The sequence below is a fragment of the Balaenoptera musculus genome, chromosome 10 (assembly GCF_009873245.2).
Source record: "Balaenoptera musculus isolate JJ_BM4_2016_0621 chromosome 10, mBalMus1.pri.v3, whole genome shotgun sequence".
Classification (NCBI taxonomy): domain Eukaryota; kingdom Metazoa; phylum Chordata; class Mammalia; order Artiodactyla; family Balaenopteridae; genus Balaenoptera; species Balaenoptera musculus.
Window position 1 is genome coordinate 25256314 of NC_045794.1, and position 21077 is coordinate 25277390.

The window sequence follows — 21077 nt, forward strand, 5'->3', positions numbered from 1 at the left end:
GTGGAATGCCTGTGTTTTAGTAATCAACTGTTCACTTCCTACATGCTTCCATCTAAAAAACCGAAGTCTCTGCATGCAAGGTCAATGAGCTTTTTGTTTCTCTGTTTTCCTTTTTTTTTAAATCGCTAGCATCATCTGTACAGGGTTTGAACACTAACTTGTTATACTTGAGATAAAATGCTCTCTGCCAAAATCCATCCTCAGAGTTGCACTGATTAAGCAGTAAACATCATTAGAAAACACAATCAATCTTAGTACCTTTATTCAAGGAAAGGATTTAACACGGGGCAGAACCATTTTAAAGTTTCTCATAAAAGCACTGACTATTGAAAGTGAAAGAAAAAATCAATTAAGCCAACAGAAACCAGGAGGAAGTTATATTCCTGAACTTCCATGCCCCTGTGTTTACAGAATGACCTCAGCAGTGGGCAGTAAGAGGGAACAAGTCCATTGTAGTCTGTGAGAACTGCACTGAAGTGGGGGGTATGACAGAGACGGAACAGAATCTGAAGCCTAAAAGTGATATACAATTCCTAGAAAAAAATCCACAGGGCAACAGGTCCCTATAGTACCCCCTGAAGTAATGATGGTGACAATGATAATGATATAGTAACAGTAAATAAACTGATAAGACATGCATGCATGCCAGACTAAATTTTTTTCTATTAAAGAAAGTTAAATTGCCCAATAGCAAAATCAGATATATTGTTTTAAAACGGTAGAGGAGTACAGTGAACATTTGTCTTACTCCTTCATTTGTTCATTCACTCATTCACTCACTTCTGGCAGCCCAGAGTCTGTGCCCTTTTCCAGTGCTTGGGTTTCCTGTGGGGAATTCCCTCTTGCTGTGACATCTCAGTGGAAGCCCAGGGGCTCTGCCTGCCCTAACTGCCCCCATGGAAGTCAGGGGAGCATCTTTGACCAGTTCTGTCATCTCAGTGCCCTAGTGGGGACAAGGGGCAGGCACACGACCTAAGCTCAGGCTTAGTCAGAGGATTTTCTTTTCCTAGGACTGTGATGTGAAGAGAGAGAAAACTGGGGTACATTTACCCTCCATTCATTCCTTTGCAGGTGCCCAGGTCCCCTCAAGACAGACTATGCAGACACCTGTTTCCCGTCTGCTACATGCTTGCTTCCTCACCTACTCCCCAATTCTGTGCATTCTCCTATGTTCTTTCCATATTTTCTCCTTCTGAAAGTGACTCTAACTCTATTTCAGTTGTTTGCCTCCAAAGAATAAGTGTTGGGTACTGGTTGATTAGGGAACCAAATAAAAACCACATTGACTGAACTGGCCAACTGGGTCATAAGTGAGGACAGAAGCTGGAAGGGGTCAAAGACTGGGGACCCCGGGGGACTGGGAAATGCTGCTGGGAGGCCAGGTGTGGCTGAGCCGGGGAGGCCAGGTGAAGGTCACCAGGGCTGTGACATCAAGGAGACAGACTAGCCCAGAAACACAGCATGATGAGCAACCCAAAGGATGTATTATACTTTACAACAATTTAGGGCTATGAATTGGCATTGTTATATTCAGAAACAGCTTCTACACCACATAAAAACCTACCAGGAGATGAAAAAGTCTTTCATTCCCTTGCTCACAATTAATGTTCAAAACAAAGCAACTAGATTACAGAGCACAACTTAATATCCTGGAATATTCTGCATCTCCCTTCCTTCTTGCTGTGTGCTCACCTTTCTCATTCACTCAGCTGAACAATGCAATTAGACTTACTGACCAATCTTATTTTGCTTATGGCTGATTTTACAGCCCAGCTCATTATCAAGACTTTCCATCTCAATTCACAGACCCAAAAACCTTCCCATGAGCCTTATCTTCATTAATTCACTTACAGTGAGCTCCCGTAAAACTTTATATAATACCATTTAAAAAACTAAAGTTAAAACCCAAAATAAAATGACATCTTCCATTTAAAACTTTACTAAAAAACGTTTCTGGATTAATAAATATTGCCAGACCCATGTCGCCTCGTTTGTTTGGAAACAAATACGTCAGCAAAGAAATAAATGGGAAGAGATTCACTTTCATCCCTCCAGTCATACCTGAATAGGGACTCTCTCGACAGCCAAATTTCATTCTGTTTCATGGTTTTCCAGGAGAAGAGCAGCAGCAGCAGCACAGTGGACACGCTCAGGGTGGCAGCCCCACAGCGATGCAGCCACGTGCACAGCTTGCTCATTCCGTGCACGAAAAGGATGCAGTAGCCCATGCTGGAAAACAGGGCGGAGAAGCAGGTGACTTTGGGGTGCGATGGAGGCCCCTGAGTATTCCATGCCCCCATGCAACTAACTTTTCAAACTGAGCTTGTCCTGTGATAGAAAACACAGACGTAACCCGCCCTGTCTGACACATTTCCATGTTAGAGCTCAAATGGGCTCCACCAGCACACTGGCTAGTTCTCTGGCACAAGTGTGGAGAACAACAGGTTCATCTTGCAGGCTCACGTTGCCCTGAATTTCCGCAGCTCAGGCATCCAGAAAAGTCCATCCTGTGTGTCTTGGGTCTTGACTGGACCTTCTGACCCAGGCTCCCTTATGTTCCTGACATTGTATAACCCTACTGGCACCATGTGTTCAAATTTGGACCCTGAGGCTTTGTGGGAGACAGTCCCTGGGGGGACTATCAGGTCCTGGAAGGGATGCTGGTCACCAAGGGGCATTGGTTTTGGTCTCCGGAAACGTGCCGCCTAGTGTATCCCCATTCTGGCCAAAGTCCTTAACGCTGAAGGAAGATCCTCCCACAGGCCGGCTCTGAGCCTCACAGCGTGGAGCCTATCACAGACAAGCTGCATTGATCCGATTCTCATGCTGATTCCGGCTCAGCTTTCCCAACAGACACGAAGAATCCCTCACGTTATCGGAGTGGGGCTTTGGCACATTGATATCACATCTCTAAAAGCGTTGCCTTGGTGGATGGAATGTGGTCCCTCGCATCATCTGTGCACCTGCAGAGAGGCTCCCTGCCTGCCCACTGGCCTCAGAAAAACACAAACATTTAGTCTGCACTCATTATGCTGTGTGTATTTTAGTCAAAACTCATTTCTTTTCCAAAGATGATAATACAAATTATTATAGAATATTTTAACAATGAAGCAAGCTTGTGTAAAGAAATCCTATATTAGTCAGACACTAATACTATAAGAAGCCCTAAATTAATATAACTCATTTACTTGTTCAATTATTTATTTGTTCTCTCTCTAGTATGTGACTGGCAGTATGCTGAGCACTAAAAATACAATTATGAGTAAAACACAGATTGTGTGCCTGCCACTGTTACAGGCACCAAGAATGTATCAGTGGATAAAACAATCATTCCTATCCTCCTGGAACTCACACGGATGGGACAACAGCCACCAAGCAAGTAAGACCCAGAGTAGGTCACACCAAATATGATACGTTAGGTGGAGAAAAATCAAGCAGGGAAGTGAAGGAGGGAGACCAGGAGGGGAAGGAAGGTGAGATATTCATATGGGCGGTCAGGGGAGGCCTCATTGAAAAGGTGACATGTGAAGAGCGTGCTGAAAGGCAGGGGGTGTACCCTGCAGGCACCCAGGTCCCCAGTGCCCGCTCTCTTCTCCCCCTGCCTTCGTAAAGCAGCACCTCTCAGGAGCAATGTTCATCGAGCACATCTTATGTGCCGAGCACATTCTCTACAGGAGCTCAGTTCATCCTTACATCCCTGGGGGTCACTGTTAGCCGCACTAAACTCCTGAAGACACTGAAGAAGAGAGGCGAACGCATTTGCTGAATTCGGTCACACAGCTCATGTCCAGTAGAGCAAAGACAAAAACCCCGGAATTCCGAATTCCAGAGCCCACACTCCAACTGCTGTCCTGACGTTGGGGTTCTGCCTTGACTGGCTGATTCCTGTGTTCCTCACACCTTATCACACAGCTTCACCTACTTCCTTCCCATTCACTCCATACACGACATCTCAATGGTCATTAACTGCCTCCTCGTAGGAAAGAGCTGCCATCTGGCAGAGCGGTGGGGAAGGGAAATACTGGAATTCCAACAGCTCCAGAGCAACGGCCACAAAGTGGCAGAACACGAGGATAATGAAGATAACAGCAACCAAATTAGCTATTTTATACGTCTGCATGTTTGTTGAGTGCTCCCTATGTGTCGGGCACTGTGCTAAGATCTTTATGTGGGCCTGTCCAATATTTGTAGGGTCTGGAACAAGGACAGTACTGGCTTTAAATATATTATCTAATGAAAAAACTCAATCCTCAGTATCTCCCACTTCATAAGTGAGGAAACTAAAGCTTAGAGGACTTGAATAACTGGCCCACAGCTCCAAAAGCTAGGAGTAGAGTCAGATCAGAAGTCCCACGGCCCTAACCCTGTGCTATAATTCAGGAGTGGGCAAACTTTTTCTGTAAGAGGCCAGAGAGTAAATATTTCAGGCCATATGGCCTTTGTCCTTCCTAGTCAACTCTATCTTCGTAGCAGGAAAGCAGCAATTGACACGTATGTAAACGAATGGGCATGGCTGTGTTCCAACAAAATGTATTTATAAAAACAGGCTTCGGGCCAGATTCCACTCACAGGCCACAGTTGTTGAGCCCTGCTACAGCCCAAACGAAGGAGAATACCATTCCTTCCACTCAGCACAGGCATCAGGATCAAGTAACACGATCATTTTCTTTCAGAAGTCCTTGTATTGACATACGGTTTAAAGAAATGTGAAGCCATATAAAATCATCTCCACTTAGGTTTGCAAATTTCTTAGAGGGTATCACATTCTTAAAAACTTGAACACAATATCAGAGATTAAGATGCTTCTCTATTATGACATTTCATCTTTCAACATCTGCTTTACTGCAGATCTCAGCCGCAGGGGGGTAGGACTGCTCTCTCCATTACTGGGGCAGGGCAAGTCCTCATCTTGAAAGTGGAAAATCAAGCAAATGAGAAACTACGGACTTTTCTGGCCTCCAGGGAAATGAAACCAGACTCCAGTTTGGCCTGCTTAACCTGGTTAAGGAAAATCTGGGCTCTGACCAGAGACCTCCACAGAGAGCCCAAAGGAGTCAGTGTAAACCACTGACAATTGACAACATCATAACCTGGAGAACCAAGAGCCCAGCTGGCTGCTGAATGGCTTAGTTCAGTACCGAGAAACATTTTCAAAGCATGCTTGAGAAGTACCATGGCTGTCCCAGAGAAAGCAGCACAGAGATGATCTCTTGTTCACAGGCCACAGGGATCTCCAATTTTGAATGGATTTTACTGACAAGCTGCTCAGCCCACAGTGCTTATAAAAACTAAAGAAAGCTGCATCTCTCCTTTAAAGAAATGCAAATCCAAAGAGAATTGAATAGGAAATATCAATCAACAACATCTGTCCTTTCAAATTTGAATAGAAAATGTTTAAACCTGTTGTTTGAGAACTTTGTGAGTTGTTAATCGTCGTGTAAATAGTACAAATGTACTTTCCTGTTCTTAAGTGATAAGAGAACAACATTTTCCCTTCCCATTTACATCAACCCTGGAGAGATGATAATTTTCTATGACTGGGCCAAGCATTTTATGATGTTTGTTACGGCTTCACTTTTTGTTTAATTATATGCAGCAAAGAGAAGTTTTTTGCTATTAAGTAGAATTGAAATTCTACCTTTCAACTTAACAAGCTCAAACAACCCACTGAGAGTATCTATTAATAGCATTAATGATACAAGACAGACACATTCTTCCTATTTTATTACTCTAAAAAATTCCCAACTTTAGATAGTTTGAAACATGTCCCTAATGAACTTCATGTTGATCTGTTGAATCCCCATCTGGCAAATTATCTGACCTTCAGATCTTATTCTGGTCTCATGAATGTTGACCCCAAATGGTTAAACAATAAAGCCCTGGAACCATAAGCCCCAAATAGGTGTTTGACGCTACAGCACAGGAAGCCCCAGGGAGACAATGGTGGCTCCTCAGATCAGATTGAACCTGGAAGCTGGTGGCTTCTGTGAGCCCAGACTCATTAGTGTCCCCATTTCTTGCCTTTTCTTTTTTATCTCAAACATTTGATGGATGGGGAAATTTCCCAGAAGACTGAATGCATTTGGATGTGAGAGTTTATTCACATTCCAAGAAAAAGGTATCTCTCGTGCATTTCCTTAGCTCCCCATCCTAGGGGTGCTAGGCTGGGTATGAAAAGCTTCTTTATATTTACTTCTCTGTAAATAGATTTGTTCTGTTCTTTTCTCGGCATTACCTGTGGAGCAAACTGGGAGAAAAACGCCTTTGCTTTCACCTTCTGAGAGCCTGCTAATTCTCTTTTACCTCTTTGAAGATGACATGCTTCCTCTCAACCTCCTAGCTCACCTACCAGCTCTAAAATTTATGAGACCTCCAGTGGTAAGTAAGGCAGGGTCTGGATCAGAAAAAACCCCGTTTGCCTCTCAATTCTGACACTTACTGTTGTTTGATTTCAGACAAATTATTTATTACCTGGTTCTTAATTTTCTTATTTTGTAAAAGGGAATAATAATTTTACACTGTGCACAATTGATGAACACACTAAACAATAAATAACATTAATATTATGTTATAATAATAATATTATTATTAGGGCATTATTTTCTGCTAAATAGAGTAGAAGGCAGGAAATGTGCAAAGTTTACATGTATTCCAGGTGGAAACAGATAACTCTGTATTTGGCTCTTGTAAATGTAGTAACTTCCTAAGGTAACTAGAGCACTACTAGGTGCAACGGAACAAAAGTATTCTAGTGCAGACTTTAAGTTTGGGGGTTTGCAGTGAGGAAAAGGATTTCATTGGAGAATAAAGAGTCTAGAACTGGGTCTAGAGAGCTGGGTTCTTCTCTGACACTGGTGAGCTCTGTGCGACAGATTTACTTACAGAGCCTTATCGGGCCTTAGTTGTTTGTATTACAAGGGCTAAATATTGCCTGCCTTCAAGGCAGCTTAAAATGCAGCTACCTTGAAAGGTTGTTGCATGGAGTAAATGAAATAATATATGTGGGTGTGTTCTGTGAACTGAATACAAGGTATCAGTGTTCTCAAGGGCAGTGTCTATGTGTTCATGTGTGTATTACTACATCAATAAAATATGTGGTAGATCTGTAAATACACCTTAAGAAACCTACTTTATCGAAGTCCAGATTGACCCAAACTGTCTAATCTACAGGACAATTGTAAGTCTTTTAGGAGCATCCACCAAGAACACCCTTAAAACTTCAAAATACCTTGTATGATATTGTTGGCTTCTGAAAGGTATGACTCATACATCCTTTTTATAGAACAAAATACTACAGAAAATAAGGTACACTGGTCATATGTGAAACACATATGGCCATATATTTAAGTTAATGAACATTCATAAACCTCGACCACAAAAAGCACTAAGCAAATCTTCCCTTAGATCCATTTCAAATCTTTCTCTATTCTGTCTATCTTTGTGAAAGTCAAGGAAATGCAAAGTATAAACTCTTCGGTGAATGAATGCGTAATGAAGAAGCTTTTGTATTCAACTTTGATAAGAAATAAAGCATTAACTGTTTGGAAGTTTGGGCCAGTTTTAAGGATAGAGTACTGTTTTATTCATTTTTGCAGGCTAAGCACCGGCATGTAAGAGGGGCTGCTTCCGAAGTGTGATTGAACATTGCGGTGGAAGGTATCAGAAACTAACATGGAAACAAAAGTGAACTTAAAAATGAATCAATCCAAGTCGAGCCCAAAGATGACTTATCACCAGGAGTACTGTCCATACTCAGGGTGCAGTGTTTCCCTTCGCAGGCACCTTCACCCGAGCCTGGCTTACTTCCCTCTCAGCCTGGTTCCAGTAGCCACAACCAAATTTTCCATCTGGGCCTGAGAGACCTTTTGGCCAAAGCCAACCACCTCCCAAGTCACTCTGAATCTACTTCTAAAAAGTCAGAAAAACAACCTTCTCAACCCTCGTACAGTATACTCAGCTCTAGGACCTGAATTCTGCCATTTCTTCTTCCATAAACCACCATATTCTAGAGTCAGGCATCTTCACTTTTGAAGCAAAGGCATTAATGGACAATTCACTAGTTGTTGCCGTCCCCTCATCTCTTCCGCTATATTAACACAGACCTGACTGTACAGGCTGTGTCATATGTCCAGTGTTCTTTAGTTTTCTACAATACTCTCTAATGAAGCATCTAGTGTTCTGGGTATTATGAGAAAACACAAACATACTAAATGGTGGTCCCAACTCTCATGAGGGCAAGATAATCCAGGTTTCTAAAAGAGTGGGGAGGATATTTTAAGATTACTAAAATTTGTATAAGAAGTCACTGGTTTGAGATGTATTTCCCAGCACAGAATCCAAGAGCGAAGGAAAGAAACAGATTCACTAATAACGACAAGGGGTCTTAATGGAAGGGAGGTTGAAATGGCAACACTTAAATCCATTCACACCCTCCAGGCAGGTGACTGGGTGTGTGACACCCACAAGCTAGTCTCCCCTCCCCTCCCAGGGGCACGTTTCATAACCTCCTCCAGTATTATGTTTCAGAATGCTAGCCTGCTAAGCTCGGGGTGTTCACTTTTTTAAAAAATTGAGATATAAGTGACATATGACGTCTTATTAGTGTCAGGTGTACAACATCATGATTTGATATTTCTGTATATTGCAAAATGAGCACCAGAATAACTCTAGTTAACACACCTCACCTCACAGTTACGATTTTTTTTCCTTGTGATGAGAACTTTTAATATCTAATTCTCTTAGCAACTTTCAAACATACAATACAGTCTTATTAACTAAACATTATATGCCCAGGACTTATTTAACTTATAATTGCAAGTTTGTGCCTTTTGACTCCCTTCACCCATTTTGCCCACCCCTCATTCCCTGCTTCTGGCAACCACCAATCTGTTCTCATTGTCCGTGAGCTGAGTTTTTTTTTTTTTTTCCTTTGGGGTTGTTCACTTTTGAGCGCATGAGATTAAAAAAGAAACAAAGAGGTTTATCGTACTGAAGGAGGAGGGGGAAAAGGGCTGGGAAGGAGAGGCCTATACTCTGTTACTTTGATTTCCTTCCACTTTGACTCACCCAATCTCATTTGTACAAGGCAGACTGAAATAATGACTTGCAATTACCTAGCATAGCTTACAGCAATTTGCACATATATTATTCCATTTAGTCTCATCTGAATTCAGATTCTACTCTCCGAATTTTACATTCAAATCCGGTTTCCAAGACATTTGCTGTTCTCCATTAAGGACTCAGACATAAACATTCATCTTTTATAACTAACAGGGTTCTCTAACATTAAGGCCATGATTCCAGTCTAGTAAATAACTGTTCAAGTTTATCCTCACCTTGTGCCATTGGCTGAGCACAACAATTAATTGAGCAATTAATTAATTGTGCAGTTAATTGAGCACAACAGACTGGCCAACTGATCCTCAGCCCGTGAGCGCACTGACCTCCCCGCAGCTCACTCATTCTCACCACTGCTCTGTTCTATGCGACCTACAATCTCCAGTTTTATAACACAGTCAGTTGAGTCTCTCAGCGAAGTCCTGCTGCTTCCTTCCTGAAAGGAAGCACTCATACAGCACTCACCCTCACCATGACCTGGTGACAGATAACCAAGTCCCGTGCAGCCCCAGGACCCTCCCTACCTGGGCACTGCCCTGCAGAGCAGCCCTCACCGGACAAGCTCTACCTCCCAGATCTCATTCCTCTTCTGAGTTCAGGTCTCAAGGGGCTGAACACATTGAAGTCAAATCTTCCCATCCTTATCCCATGGTATTCTGAGGAACAACTTTAATGGACTTTTGAAAACCCAGCGTAGGGGGACAGAGGGACACACTGGACTCAGTACCTGTGAGCAACCTCACCTGTGTTCTGAGCCCGGTTTAGATATTAGGCTTCAGCACAATTCCTGAGTCTCTCCCCGCGACTTGATACGGACACACAGACGTCTGACCTGTCGTCGTGGCTGCAGTCTCTCCTGATAAGCTGCCCGCACCGTCGCCCTGTGGACGGGGCGTCTGCTGTTGCTCCTGTCGCCCCGCCCCAGTGCTTAGGCTCCGACTTCCTACCGGCACATACCCCTTACTGCTGCTTGCCCACGGGAACCTCTAAGCAGCACACGTTCCTGCTGCTCGTGAGGACACCCTATCAGCTCACCGAGGAGGCCCCACACCAGGGCTGCCCAGACCGTCCCCCAGTGCCCACTGCCAGGCCCTTCAGAGAGCCTGTCCTCACGGCAGATGAACTTCCTCCTGCTCCTGCCTCCCCCCAGGGGACACGTCCCCCTTCCCCTACTTGGGCATCTTGCTGGAACTGAGCAGGACGAATATGTGTTTCACATCTTAAGAGGAAAAATTCATGCATTCCACAAGGTTATTCTAAGTCACAAAGAGTTGAACTTGGGAGCTGAAAGGGACCTTCAAGACCATGCAGCGCTATGGTAACTGGAGTTCAGATTTCCCAAACCAGGAAAATGTCCAAAAGGAGGGAGTTGGGTGGGGGAGGAGGAACTAACGGAGGGCTGTATATCCCCTCCTGCTCTCATCATGCAGGAAGAGAAAGGATATTTTAATACCAAAAATATAGGAAGCATATAATTTCATAATTTTTTAAATGAACAGATCTAACTTTATGAAAAACTCACTGCATTATCTTTCTTTCTCTCCTCATCCCCCAATTTGGCCAGTGCAGAGACAACCGTGGCACGAAGGTCTAAGCAACATTAGGGGATTACCGGGCAAGGCCAACACTCAGGTTTTACAGATACGAAAGTGATTCCCCCAGCACAGCCAGGCAGCGCAGGACAGACTGGGCCGTGTTGATTCCCAGGTCAGTTCTCCTTCTACTGGATTTGCTAAAGTAAGGTTTTATTGATATCGAATTATTTCTCTGATGATTTGAGTATTTGGCAAAACTTTGATTTGCTCTCAAATAATCATCACTCTCTTCCAGCAGCTCTGAAGGAGCATATGCATAGATGGCTCATCAGTAGGGGTCCCCAGTGTCAGATAACAGGGGTAGTGTCCTTTCAGAGGTGACATTTCTCACTTTGCATCCTGAGGAATAAATACTGCAGTACTGTTTCAATAGCAACTTGTGTAAGATTAAAAATTCCATTTAGAATTAATAGGTGTGATTTGAAGGTATTTCTCAAAATTGAATATGGAAAAGAGTCACCTGTCTTCCATTTCTCCATGTCTGATGTGTCCATTAGCTTAGGAACTATACCACACAAATGGCATCTCTTTCTAAGAGTAGGGCCATTTAAAAATTTTCTTTCTTCCCTCAAACACAGGTTGTCTAACTTCTCCTTCTGTGGTCCCAGTTATTCTTGATCAGTTCCATCCACATTATTGGTTCTGCCTTCACTTACTACTGTCCGTTCTTTTCCCGTCTCCACTCATTCATGTTTTCTTAAAGTAGTTTAGGAATTTGCTCTTTGGCACTGAAGCAAATAAATCACCCTTAATCTGGCATGTGAATGGATCTCTGATCACACTCTACAACTTTATTTGAGAGCTCTCAACAACTATTTCTGCTTCATCGATTCTAAGAAATTTTAGTCCTTTGAAGCATTCTAATGTGGTTTTTATAAAATACAAAAAAGTAGCCATTAAATTATATGCTTCTCTTGAGATAAGAATAAGAGATCAAAACTTCTGTGAAAGAATGATTTAAGCCCCAAACTCTCCTGCCTGTTCAAAAAGGACATCCATAAAATTGGCATTTATCACCAGAAGAAAAGATTATTCCAATTTCTTTTGGTGGTAAAACTCTGACCCTAAAGCCATGCAGTGCCAAATAAATTGCCCATTTCTGTCCCTTTTATCCACAGATTTCAAAGTGCAAGTGAGAGGCAGGTGATATTTTGGGTCTGTGCTAGGTTAGGATGGAGGGAGAACAGAAGCTAGAAGATTTAAGTGGCTTGTTCATTGTCAGGCAGAAAGGCGGAGGATGAAAGAGCACTGTTGGTCTGACTCATTCTGGGCTTTTCTTGTAAAATGGCCAAACCAGCTCCCTGGGATATTTTAATACCAAAAATATAGGAAACTCGCCTGGGCTTCAGTGAGGGTGGACACGACCTCTGTAGTGTTCATGGATGGGATCCCAAGGCTGGAAACTGGCTCCTTACCTTGAACATTTAATGAGTAGGAAGTTCACCTACCAACTGAGCTTTTTATTTCATCTTCCTCTTGTTTGCTGAAGTTTTCGAGACAACACGGATTTTCTGCATAAAGATGATGATCTGAGTTTTCAAGAAGGCCACAGAGTACATGTTTTCCTCAAAGCACTTGGGTACGAATGCTGTGGAGAATGGCTCTTTCTTGGCAAGGTCAATAATGGAAGGAGAGCCATGCAGAGAAGATTCCCGTGTGTATAAAAGGCTTGGTTGGACACGTTCTTCAGCATCGTGGAAGCCAGCGTGTAGGTTTATTAAATGCACCGGGCATCACCTGGTGCTCTGGCACCTTCCAAGGAATGCCTGCAGTGTCTGCAACATTCTCTGCAGCCCTGAGGAAGATTCCAGCAGCTCCTTACCCAACTGTCTACCATTCTCCACTGAGACGGGGGTGGCTGGTCTCTGCTGGGTAAAATCTTTTTTGGAGAAAGGCTCCATTTTCATGAAAACTGTCAGCATGTATAAATTGCCTCCGATGAAGTCATTAGAAACTCTCTAAAGCCACAGCACAGAAGTTTCCCCACATAGGTTTTGATTTCTGACTCAGCTGCACAATTTTAGATAACAGTGGAATCCAGCACCATAATTAAAACGGCTCCCTTGTGGTGCTACTTACAACAATGACTGTGAAGGAAGGCTGGGGTTTGTGAGAGGTACAATGGCTCTCTCAAAAACTCCTCGGCTTCCTCCAACCCCAGTTCCCCAAAATTTGAGTTAAACTCTCAGGTTTGTGCTCAGAGCTGTGTACCTGGACTAGTGACGTGCCCTCTTCATCAGCCTCCAGGATCATCTCTAAGGGACAGGAGACACCTCCACCTCCTTGTCACATGGCCTTGGCATCTGCCAAGACCACAGCTCTGGAGGGGGAAAGAGGCCTGGCTGGGCACAGGGATGATATGGATACGAATCCAGGAGACGCTGGGCAGTAAAGACAAACCCTCGGAAAATGATGGGTGCTTGACATCAGCACTACGATGCATAGATGCGGGAACTTGGAGAGAAAAGGACAGCCATCTTTTTAATGAAGACCGGTTTCCTGAAATTGATTTTGGATGACTCTGCACCAGGTTTGCCAAATGCAGCAAAATCCAAATAGGTTCTGAGAGGCAGGCACTTGCTCTTGGTAATATTGATGTTTTCTTTATATTTCAAACTTTTATTTTAATCCAAATCAGCTTATTCCTAGTGGAAAAAGGGTAGGGCATGACTTTGTCTGTTTTAGAGAAAAGAAATGGAGTCACAAAAAGGTCTCTTGAAGATATGGCAGCACAGGAAGAGCCAGAGCTGGCATGATTCTGTGGGTGTTTGGAGGACACACCTACCTGGGCGACAGAAATCCCTAACTTTAAATAAGACAGCTCACAAATGGTTGATGACAATATTATGGGCTTCTATAATGTTTACCTAAGGCTCTCTTCCAGAAGAATGAAATTTAACCTCTTGTTTAAAATTCCAGCCCTTTATTTCCTCAAAAATTTTTCTTTTGTATTTGGATTAAAAAAGCTTACCACACATGCACTCAGAACCCCAAGTGCTGTGGATTCAGATCTCAGGACTCTTCAAAGTATCCAGTGCTGATTTACAAATGGAGTTGAGCTGAAAGTACTTTACTATGTTCATATTTTCTTCATCTTTTTCAATTGAGGAGAATACCAAGACGTTACTATCAGAGAAGCAATATAACCTGGAAGGTGCCAGATCTGTCAGCAGACAAGGATCTCTATTCCACTGCTTTGCCACTTACTAGCTATGTCACTTGGGCAAGTTATTTAACCTCTCAGAGCCCAGGATTTATTTTTGTAAAATGGGTATAATGGTATTAGCTACATCAGAAAGCTGATATCAACAATAACACCTGCTATTTATTGATCATGTACAATATAAAGCATTTTATAAGGTTTTTATACAAAACATTTTTATAAATGACCATCTCATTTAATGCCATTAAAATTTCACTGAGTTGGGTGCTATTATCTTCATTTGACACAGATGAGGAAACAGAGGCTTTGTGACATCACATTCATGTCACACTCTGACTGCAGGAACATGCTGTGAACCACCACATACAGCATGAATTAACTGATAAAATAAATATAACATGCTTAGCACAGTGACTGACATATAATAAAGGTTCAATAAAAGTTTTGATACAATTAATGCTTACTGAGTATGATACTATTTTAAAGAATATCCAGATCTGTTAAATGTTTAGAGTGGAAGACACCATTTTGTTTTTAATCAGCAGTTAATAAACTCTTTGAGGGGAAAAAAACTGAGATTCACTTATTTTTGCAGCCTCAGATTCTAGTAGAGCATGCCTGGGACAGACGCTCTGTGAATATCTGTTAAGTGAAGAGTAAATACAGACTCCACTTGCAATCAGGAGTCCTACAGACAAAACCTGACTGAAGCCACTCTCAGCTGCTCTAAGCAAAAACACATCTAGAACAGACACTGAGGTCCTCCTTTGCCCTCCATATTCCTCAGTACTGGCAAGCCCTCATAAGCCTGTTATTTTAAGGCAATATAGAATGCAAAGAAATTTTGTATTTTTGTCCTCATCAAATAGTTTTTATCAAGAAATAATCTCCTTCCCAAACTGTGCTGTAGACACATAAAGAAAATTAAGGGCCACCCTCTCCTTAACCAAGTCAAAACAAGACGCTGTTAAGTCTTAAGAAAGCTGTTAGGTACTTACTTTGGGGGGAATTGAAGGTTATGAAATTCATTTCTAATTATATGCATTTTAAAATTTCTAACTCAATATCCATAAATGAAATAAATTTTATTATTTAATACTTAAATTAATTTCATTTAAATTAAGTTTAAAATTAACTTAAATTTCTAACTCAAAATGAAGAAATAAAAATGAATAATTTCCTGATAATATTTTGGTTTACTGTATTTATTTTGTTGCCTTTTAGAAAAGTTCATTCTTGGGACTTCCCCAGTGGTCCAGTGGTTAAGACTCTGCCTTCCAATGCAGGGGGCATGGGTTCGATCCCTGGTCGGTGAACTAAGATCCCACATGCTGTGTGGTGTGGCCAAAAAAATAATAATAATAAAATAAAAAATAAAAAGGTCTTAAAAAAATTTAAAAAAGAGAAAAGTTCATTCTTATGTATAATTCGTAAAATTACTTAATTTTAGGAAGCTTAATAAAATCCTTATTTTAAAAATGAGCAAACATGGGTGCAAAAAAAAAAATCTTCATGTGCTACTGAAGGTCACACAATGGATAAATGGCAGAACCATTTCAGGGACATTTTCAGGCTTTTGAAAAGAAACTCGGCCTTGGAATGCTGACGTTTGAATAAGACAAGAGAACAGACAAGCTTCAGCATGATTCACATATTCAGAGCTAAGTGGCATTATGTAATCATACATGTCTGAATGCCCTTTATAATTTTAACCAATTTTTTTCTGAAGGACAAGTTTCCTTCAGATTGTTCCTATTTTTAAATTAAAGAACAAAGAAAGAGAGAGAAAGAAGATAGAAGTTAATTAAAATCATGCTACTTAACACAGTTAATAATTTTATCCAAATCAACAAATATTTCTAGAAAGTTACTATAATTATGTTTAATAAACACAGATACTTGAACAAATAAGTCGTGGTAAATGATTGCTGCTAAAATTCTGAATATACTCTGGTCAATATTCTCATCCAACTTCCTCTTCGGCTGTTTTTAAAGCTGGGGTGATAAACACCTTAGCTCCGCAAAGATCTGTCATACACACAAAGAACGGTCTCTCTGGAGCCATCAGTGTTGGTCTCGTAAAGAGGAATCCAGGAGCAGTAATTACCTAGGCATGTATAGGACTCTCTCGGCCACCACGAAACCCACCCTGAAGAAGAGGTTGCTGGCTGGGATGAACGGGAAAACCAGGAACAACAAGCCCACCAAAACTTCCCTGTGCTCCAGTCTCTGAAACACACAATAGTGGAGGACAAATTAATCTGGGTTTAATTCCACTTCTGTCAGCATTTAACCATCTCTTTCATTTTCAACTTCTCATTGAAGGAATGAATAAATTAGACCAATGTAAACCTTTTGATTAGTGTGCTGAATTCATCAGAGAAAGCCCTCAGGCTAAAACCTCTGGCTCATGGAAATATTCGCATGTACCCCTGACACACATTTACCACCCAGCACATCTGCTATTTGCCTAACATGATCAGTGACCATTACTCCTTATTCTGGGCTGGCCCTACAGCCATCCTGCTTCTTGGTCTGCCTCCTTTTAGAGTCCCTGTGGCCCCAGGCAACTCATTGCAGGGAGCAAAGCAGCTGGGTGGGATCAAGCTCACTAAGGCATCATGGAGAATTTTTGTCCTCTCAGAAACAGAACACATTAAAAGCAAAAAAAACAAAAACAACAAAGAAGAAGAAAAAAAAAAAACCCACACAAAGCCCACCAGGAGAGGCAAAGCTTAGCATGAACGAAATTAAATGCAAATGGTGAAATGTGGGGCACCAATGAGGGAGATCATTTGAGCTGAGGTGTTTTTAGCATCTTTCCAAATAAGCCAGTAAGCAAGTATTTATTCCATGAAATTTTTTGGAATCAAAATTCATTACAATAAATCATTAAACTGACAGAACACCTTTCTCTTACATTGTATATATTAATTTGTAAAGATTTTTGTCACTTATAATTAACATATTAATATTTCTATTTATTACTAATAATATGTTGTAATGGGCACTGTAAAAGCTAGTGTGTATTTCCAAATAGACATATTTGAAGGAAAGCCTATTTAAAACAAACCTAAATGTTTTGGATGGTATTATTTTTTCTTTTTAAAAAAAGTTTAAGAGGAAAACCAAATAGAACTTTCCATGTTACAGTTTTAAATTTTTTCTTATAAACATTTTAAATAGCCTATTACTTTTAATAATTGTGAAAGACTAAACAAAAGAATTTCAAAAGCATAAATAAGATTCCCTACTACAAACTACTAATATTTTAAGTATACAAAGTAAAAGATTTCAAACATCTTGAGACATTTGTCACCTGGATTTTATTAAAATCTTTGTTTTGCTGACTACAATATATTGAATAATAAAGTTTCTAAGAGCAATTCCATATGAACAAATGTGATTTGGACAATTTCCTTTAAAAGTAAGGGAACGTAAGTAATGATCTCATTTTTTACCTAGAGTAATCACACTCTTTAGAATTAAAAGATGAAAGAAGAAGAAAAAATTTTGCAAAACAAGCCTTCAACTCAAATGGATGCAATAATGTTATATTTTCTATGACCCACTTAAATTGAAGGAAAAAAAACAGGTGAGAAGTAACAAGTTCATTATATTTAAAAACTGCAAGCTGTGTTTGTAACTTAGATTTTTCTTTCAGTTTACAGAGTATATTTCAGTCCAAGAATTTAAAGATTATAGAATTTTTAAAAGAACAAACACCCTCATAAGAATTCTGTAATATGAAGGCAAATATTTCTTGACAAAGCTGAAAATAAATCCCAGAGAATGAGCATCTTGTCAAGCGTCGCTCATGAACTCTGAGCCTATTATTGATGTTCTCTTTTTATAGGTGCACTTTTATTTTTCAGAGATAGTTGACTTTTTTGGACACTTTTCAAAAACTGCAATACTTTTACAAAAGTATTCATGTGTCTTCCCAGAAAGATTTGTAAAGAGAATGTAATACCCCCTATTAATTAATCCTAAGCATTAAGACAAGGGCAGGGGTTAAGAGAATTCTGACCAGGTCACCATCCAGGTCCCTGGATCGTGTTTTACCCAGTGAGGCGCCTCCCCACCTCGTTGCGGTTATTGGAGATCAGCCCTCACTGCGGATCTGAAAGAGGCGTCGCCTTCACACCCCCAGTGTCACCCCTTGCTGCCTGACCGAAGGCCCTTCCTCACTGTGGTGTCGTATGTTTCCGGCCTTTACTCAGCAGAAGCCCGAGCTGGGGAGCCAGTAGGTCGGGAGGAGCCGGGTGTCCGGGGAGCACAGAGGCCCCTTGGCCTCCTCCCTCCCCAGTCCCGGAGCCCCTGCAGCAGGTGGTCCCGAGAGCTGCCGCAGCTGCTGGAGGTAAAGAGATGGGGCTGCAGGCTCCAGGCACGGCGTTTGTTCCCTTTCGGGCCCTCATCCCAGTTGTGATTACGTGTTTATCTGTGTGCTCACTGTCTTTAATTAATGTCTCCCCCAGACTCTAAGCTCCGTGAGGACAGGAGCTGCTCAGTTGTGTTCAGTGGCGTGTGGTTTGTGCTCAGCTCGGTGTCTGGCACTTAGTGAGTGTTTAGAAATATTTGTTGAATAAATCAATAAATGAATAAATGTTCCATGTGAGAGAGAAAACTGGGTGTGAGAAGGGGAGAGGACAGAGAGGGCTTCCTGGTGGAGGGGACAATCTGGGGTTGAAAATTGAATGAATGCTCACAAGGTAGATGTGGTGGGCTTGGGGAGGGGGAGGGGGTCACAGCGAGGTGCATTTGGGCAGAAGATACAGAGTGTACAAAGCAGGGAATAACCCTGGACATGTTGGCAGGTGACACATCATCAGGGTGTTGTATGCTCTGTGTGGAGTTGACTTTTACCTACAGGCAACAAGGATGGAGTAAAGGGTCCCACATGCATAGAAAGAAAAGCAAGTCAGTGTCCAGAAGCTGATGTCCATGTTCCAGTTGTGGCCCTGCCACCACTAGTCACCTTGAGCAGGAATGAAATTAGCCCTTCCCTGCCTCAACTATTAAATGAGGTAAGTGAGGCTCCCAGCTCAGCACAGCTGGATCAACACAAAGGTTTCTTGATCAGAGAGAAAGTCCACGTCATTGGAGTTGTGAGCTTAGAGGCTACCACTCCGCATTGCTACCAGAGGGGCTGTCTTATGCGGTGTTTTTCTTTGTTTTCAAAACATTCAACTGAAGACAGTGGCACAGTGCCCAAACTCAATGAAGTTTCACTATTTATCTCAAGAAAAATAATATTCATGAAAAAAATTCTTGAGTCTCAAATTAAACTGATGATAATCTTCTCTCCTCCCCATTCAGTCAAGAGAGATAGAAAATATTCAAGAATATATTTCTTTAAACTGTAAGTTGATCAGCCAAGCAGAAAGTTGTAAAGTTAGGGAAAAAATATGTCATGAACATGGCTGAATTTCCTAGAATGAGAAAGACTGGGAGAGAATCCAATTTTGTGTCCTGTGGATCACAGATGTGACAAAGTTGGCTAAATAATTTATAGCTTATTTCAGCCTAACAGATACAGATGAAACGCAAACAGAATATGAAAAATTCTTTTTCTTTTGGGGAAAAAGAGAAAATGTGTGGCATTTTCCAAAGTACACAGAGTGCATTCATTTCTAGGAAAAGAGGCAAATGGAAATTTATTCCAAATACACTAGGGTGTGAAAAGACATGAGAATTAAAACAGCTAATAATACAGCCAATAATAACACACATTATTTGTTTGATTAACTGTGCAACTTCAGACAAATTAATTTACTTCTCTGAGTTTTAATTTGATGATCAAAACCAAAAAAGAGGTTACTGATACCTATTGTATCTGTAGGAAAAATGTGTGATAGATTCACTCTGATAGGTGTTAGGCTTGACTTTTTTCCTGGCTCGGGAGGATACAGAAAAGCACTCCCCTGAGCTGCAAAGAGATAAAAATCCCTTAACATGCCTCTTAGGGCGCCCAGAGAATCACGCGGCCACCATCGGCACAGTCACGCATCTGAGCGAGCCGCTAATGGAAAAGCAGTGAGCTTCTCAGAAACATAAATTACCTCAGAGGAGCCCCAGCTCCAGAATCTGAGTCTAGCCTGGTCGCTTCTGGTTTATCCCATCCCCTTCCGACTCCCGGCTTCCTTTTCAAAGAACAAGTCATAGATGAGGACACATACACAAGCACACAGCCAGATACACACACACACACAGATACACGCATGTGCACGTGGCCAGCAGTGTGTGGATGAGTGGTCATGAGAAGAGGATGCCTGCCTGTCCCATTCAACCCAGACAACATCTACTGCAGGCTGCTGCCTTCCAGAGCAGCAGAGAACAGGCCTCATTACAGTAATTATTACCATCATTCCTATCGTCGTGTTTTCTCTCACCTCTAAACAGGTCTCAGATAAATAATACAGCGCATCAGCATGTTCTTACAGTTCTGTGTAGAGCACAGTTATACTTCAATCCTAAGGATGTATTTGGCAGCTCTAGACTCTAGCTGTCTGCATCTAATTTATCAGTTTCAGGGAAGTTGATGACAGTAAAGCTCCCTCTTCAGCCCTGGGAGTAAGGCATTTCCAAGCTGACAACTGGCAGGGCTGCATACTTACCAGGCCCTCTTTTCTCATCTGTTTATGGCTCTACTTCCTCCATTAGACTATGCCTTCCTTGATGGGAGTCACCGTCTCACTTAGATTTAGCCAGATACCTGGCACATACATAATTGGCATTCAGCGAACTGTGTTGCAATAAGAAAGATTCGTGACGGAAGTTGCATATACATCACCGGGGTTCATTTTAGAGACTTCTCACTAAGGAAAACTTGCACTTTTGGTAACCCTCTGAAACACAGTATTTGCAGTGTTAATTTGGGGTGAGAGGTCCTTGAACATCCAAAGTATCTCACGAAGGTCTGACAGAGCTGACCGACAGCACTGAGGTACTTTTAATCAGGATACATGCATACCTTCTATGTCTCTCTAATTGCATTCGTTGCTACTAACTACTACTTGGTCTCGCAAGGTCGTGGGACGTTTCTGCTTAGGAAAAGTGACCTCTTTCACATTACTGAAATTCAGTTTTAATTTTGTGAATATTTCAATGTATTAAAATAGTCAATAATTTATCACTATTATTATTATTATGGAAATTCTTTTTAATTGAGGAAGGCAAGTTATTTAATGAATTTAAATCCC

General features: G+C 41.6%; 1 protein-coding gene across 2 annotated transcripts in view; it reads right to left on the reverse strand.

Annotated features, from left to right (window-relative positions):
* Positions 1–21077, reverse strand: part of TMTC1 (transmembrane O-mannosyltransferase targeting cadherins 1) — a 256134-nt gene that overhangs the window by 69120 nt on the left and 165937 nt on the right. For both annotated transcript variants that reach the window (XM_036865656.1, XM_036865655.1), the window contains exons 9-10: positions 15983–16104; positions 2062–2229 (exon numbers count right to left, since the gene is read on the reverse strand). In XM_036865656.1, the coding sequence (XP_036721551.1) occupies positions 2062–2229; positions 15983–16104 (290 nt within the window). The remainder of the gene's footprint in view (positions 1–2061; positions 2230–15982; positions 16105–21077) is intronic.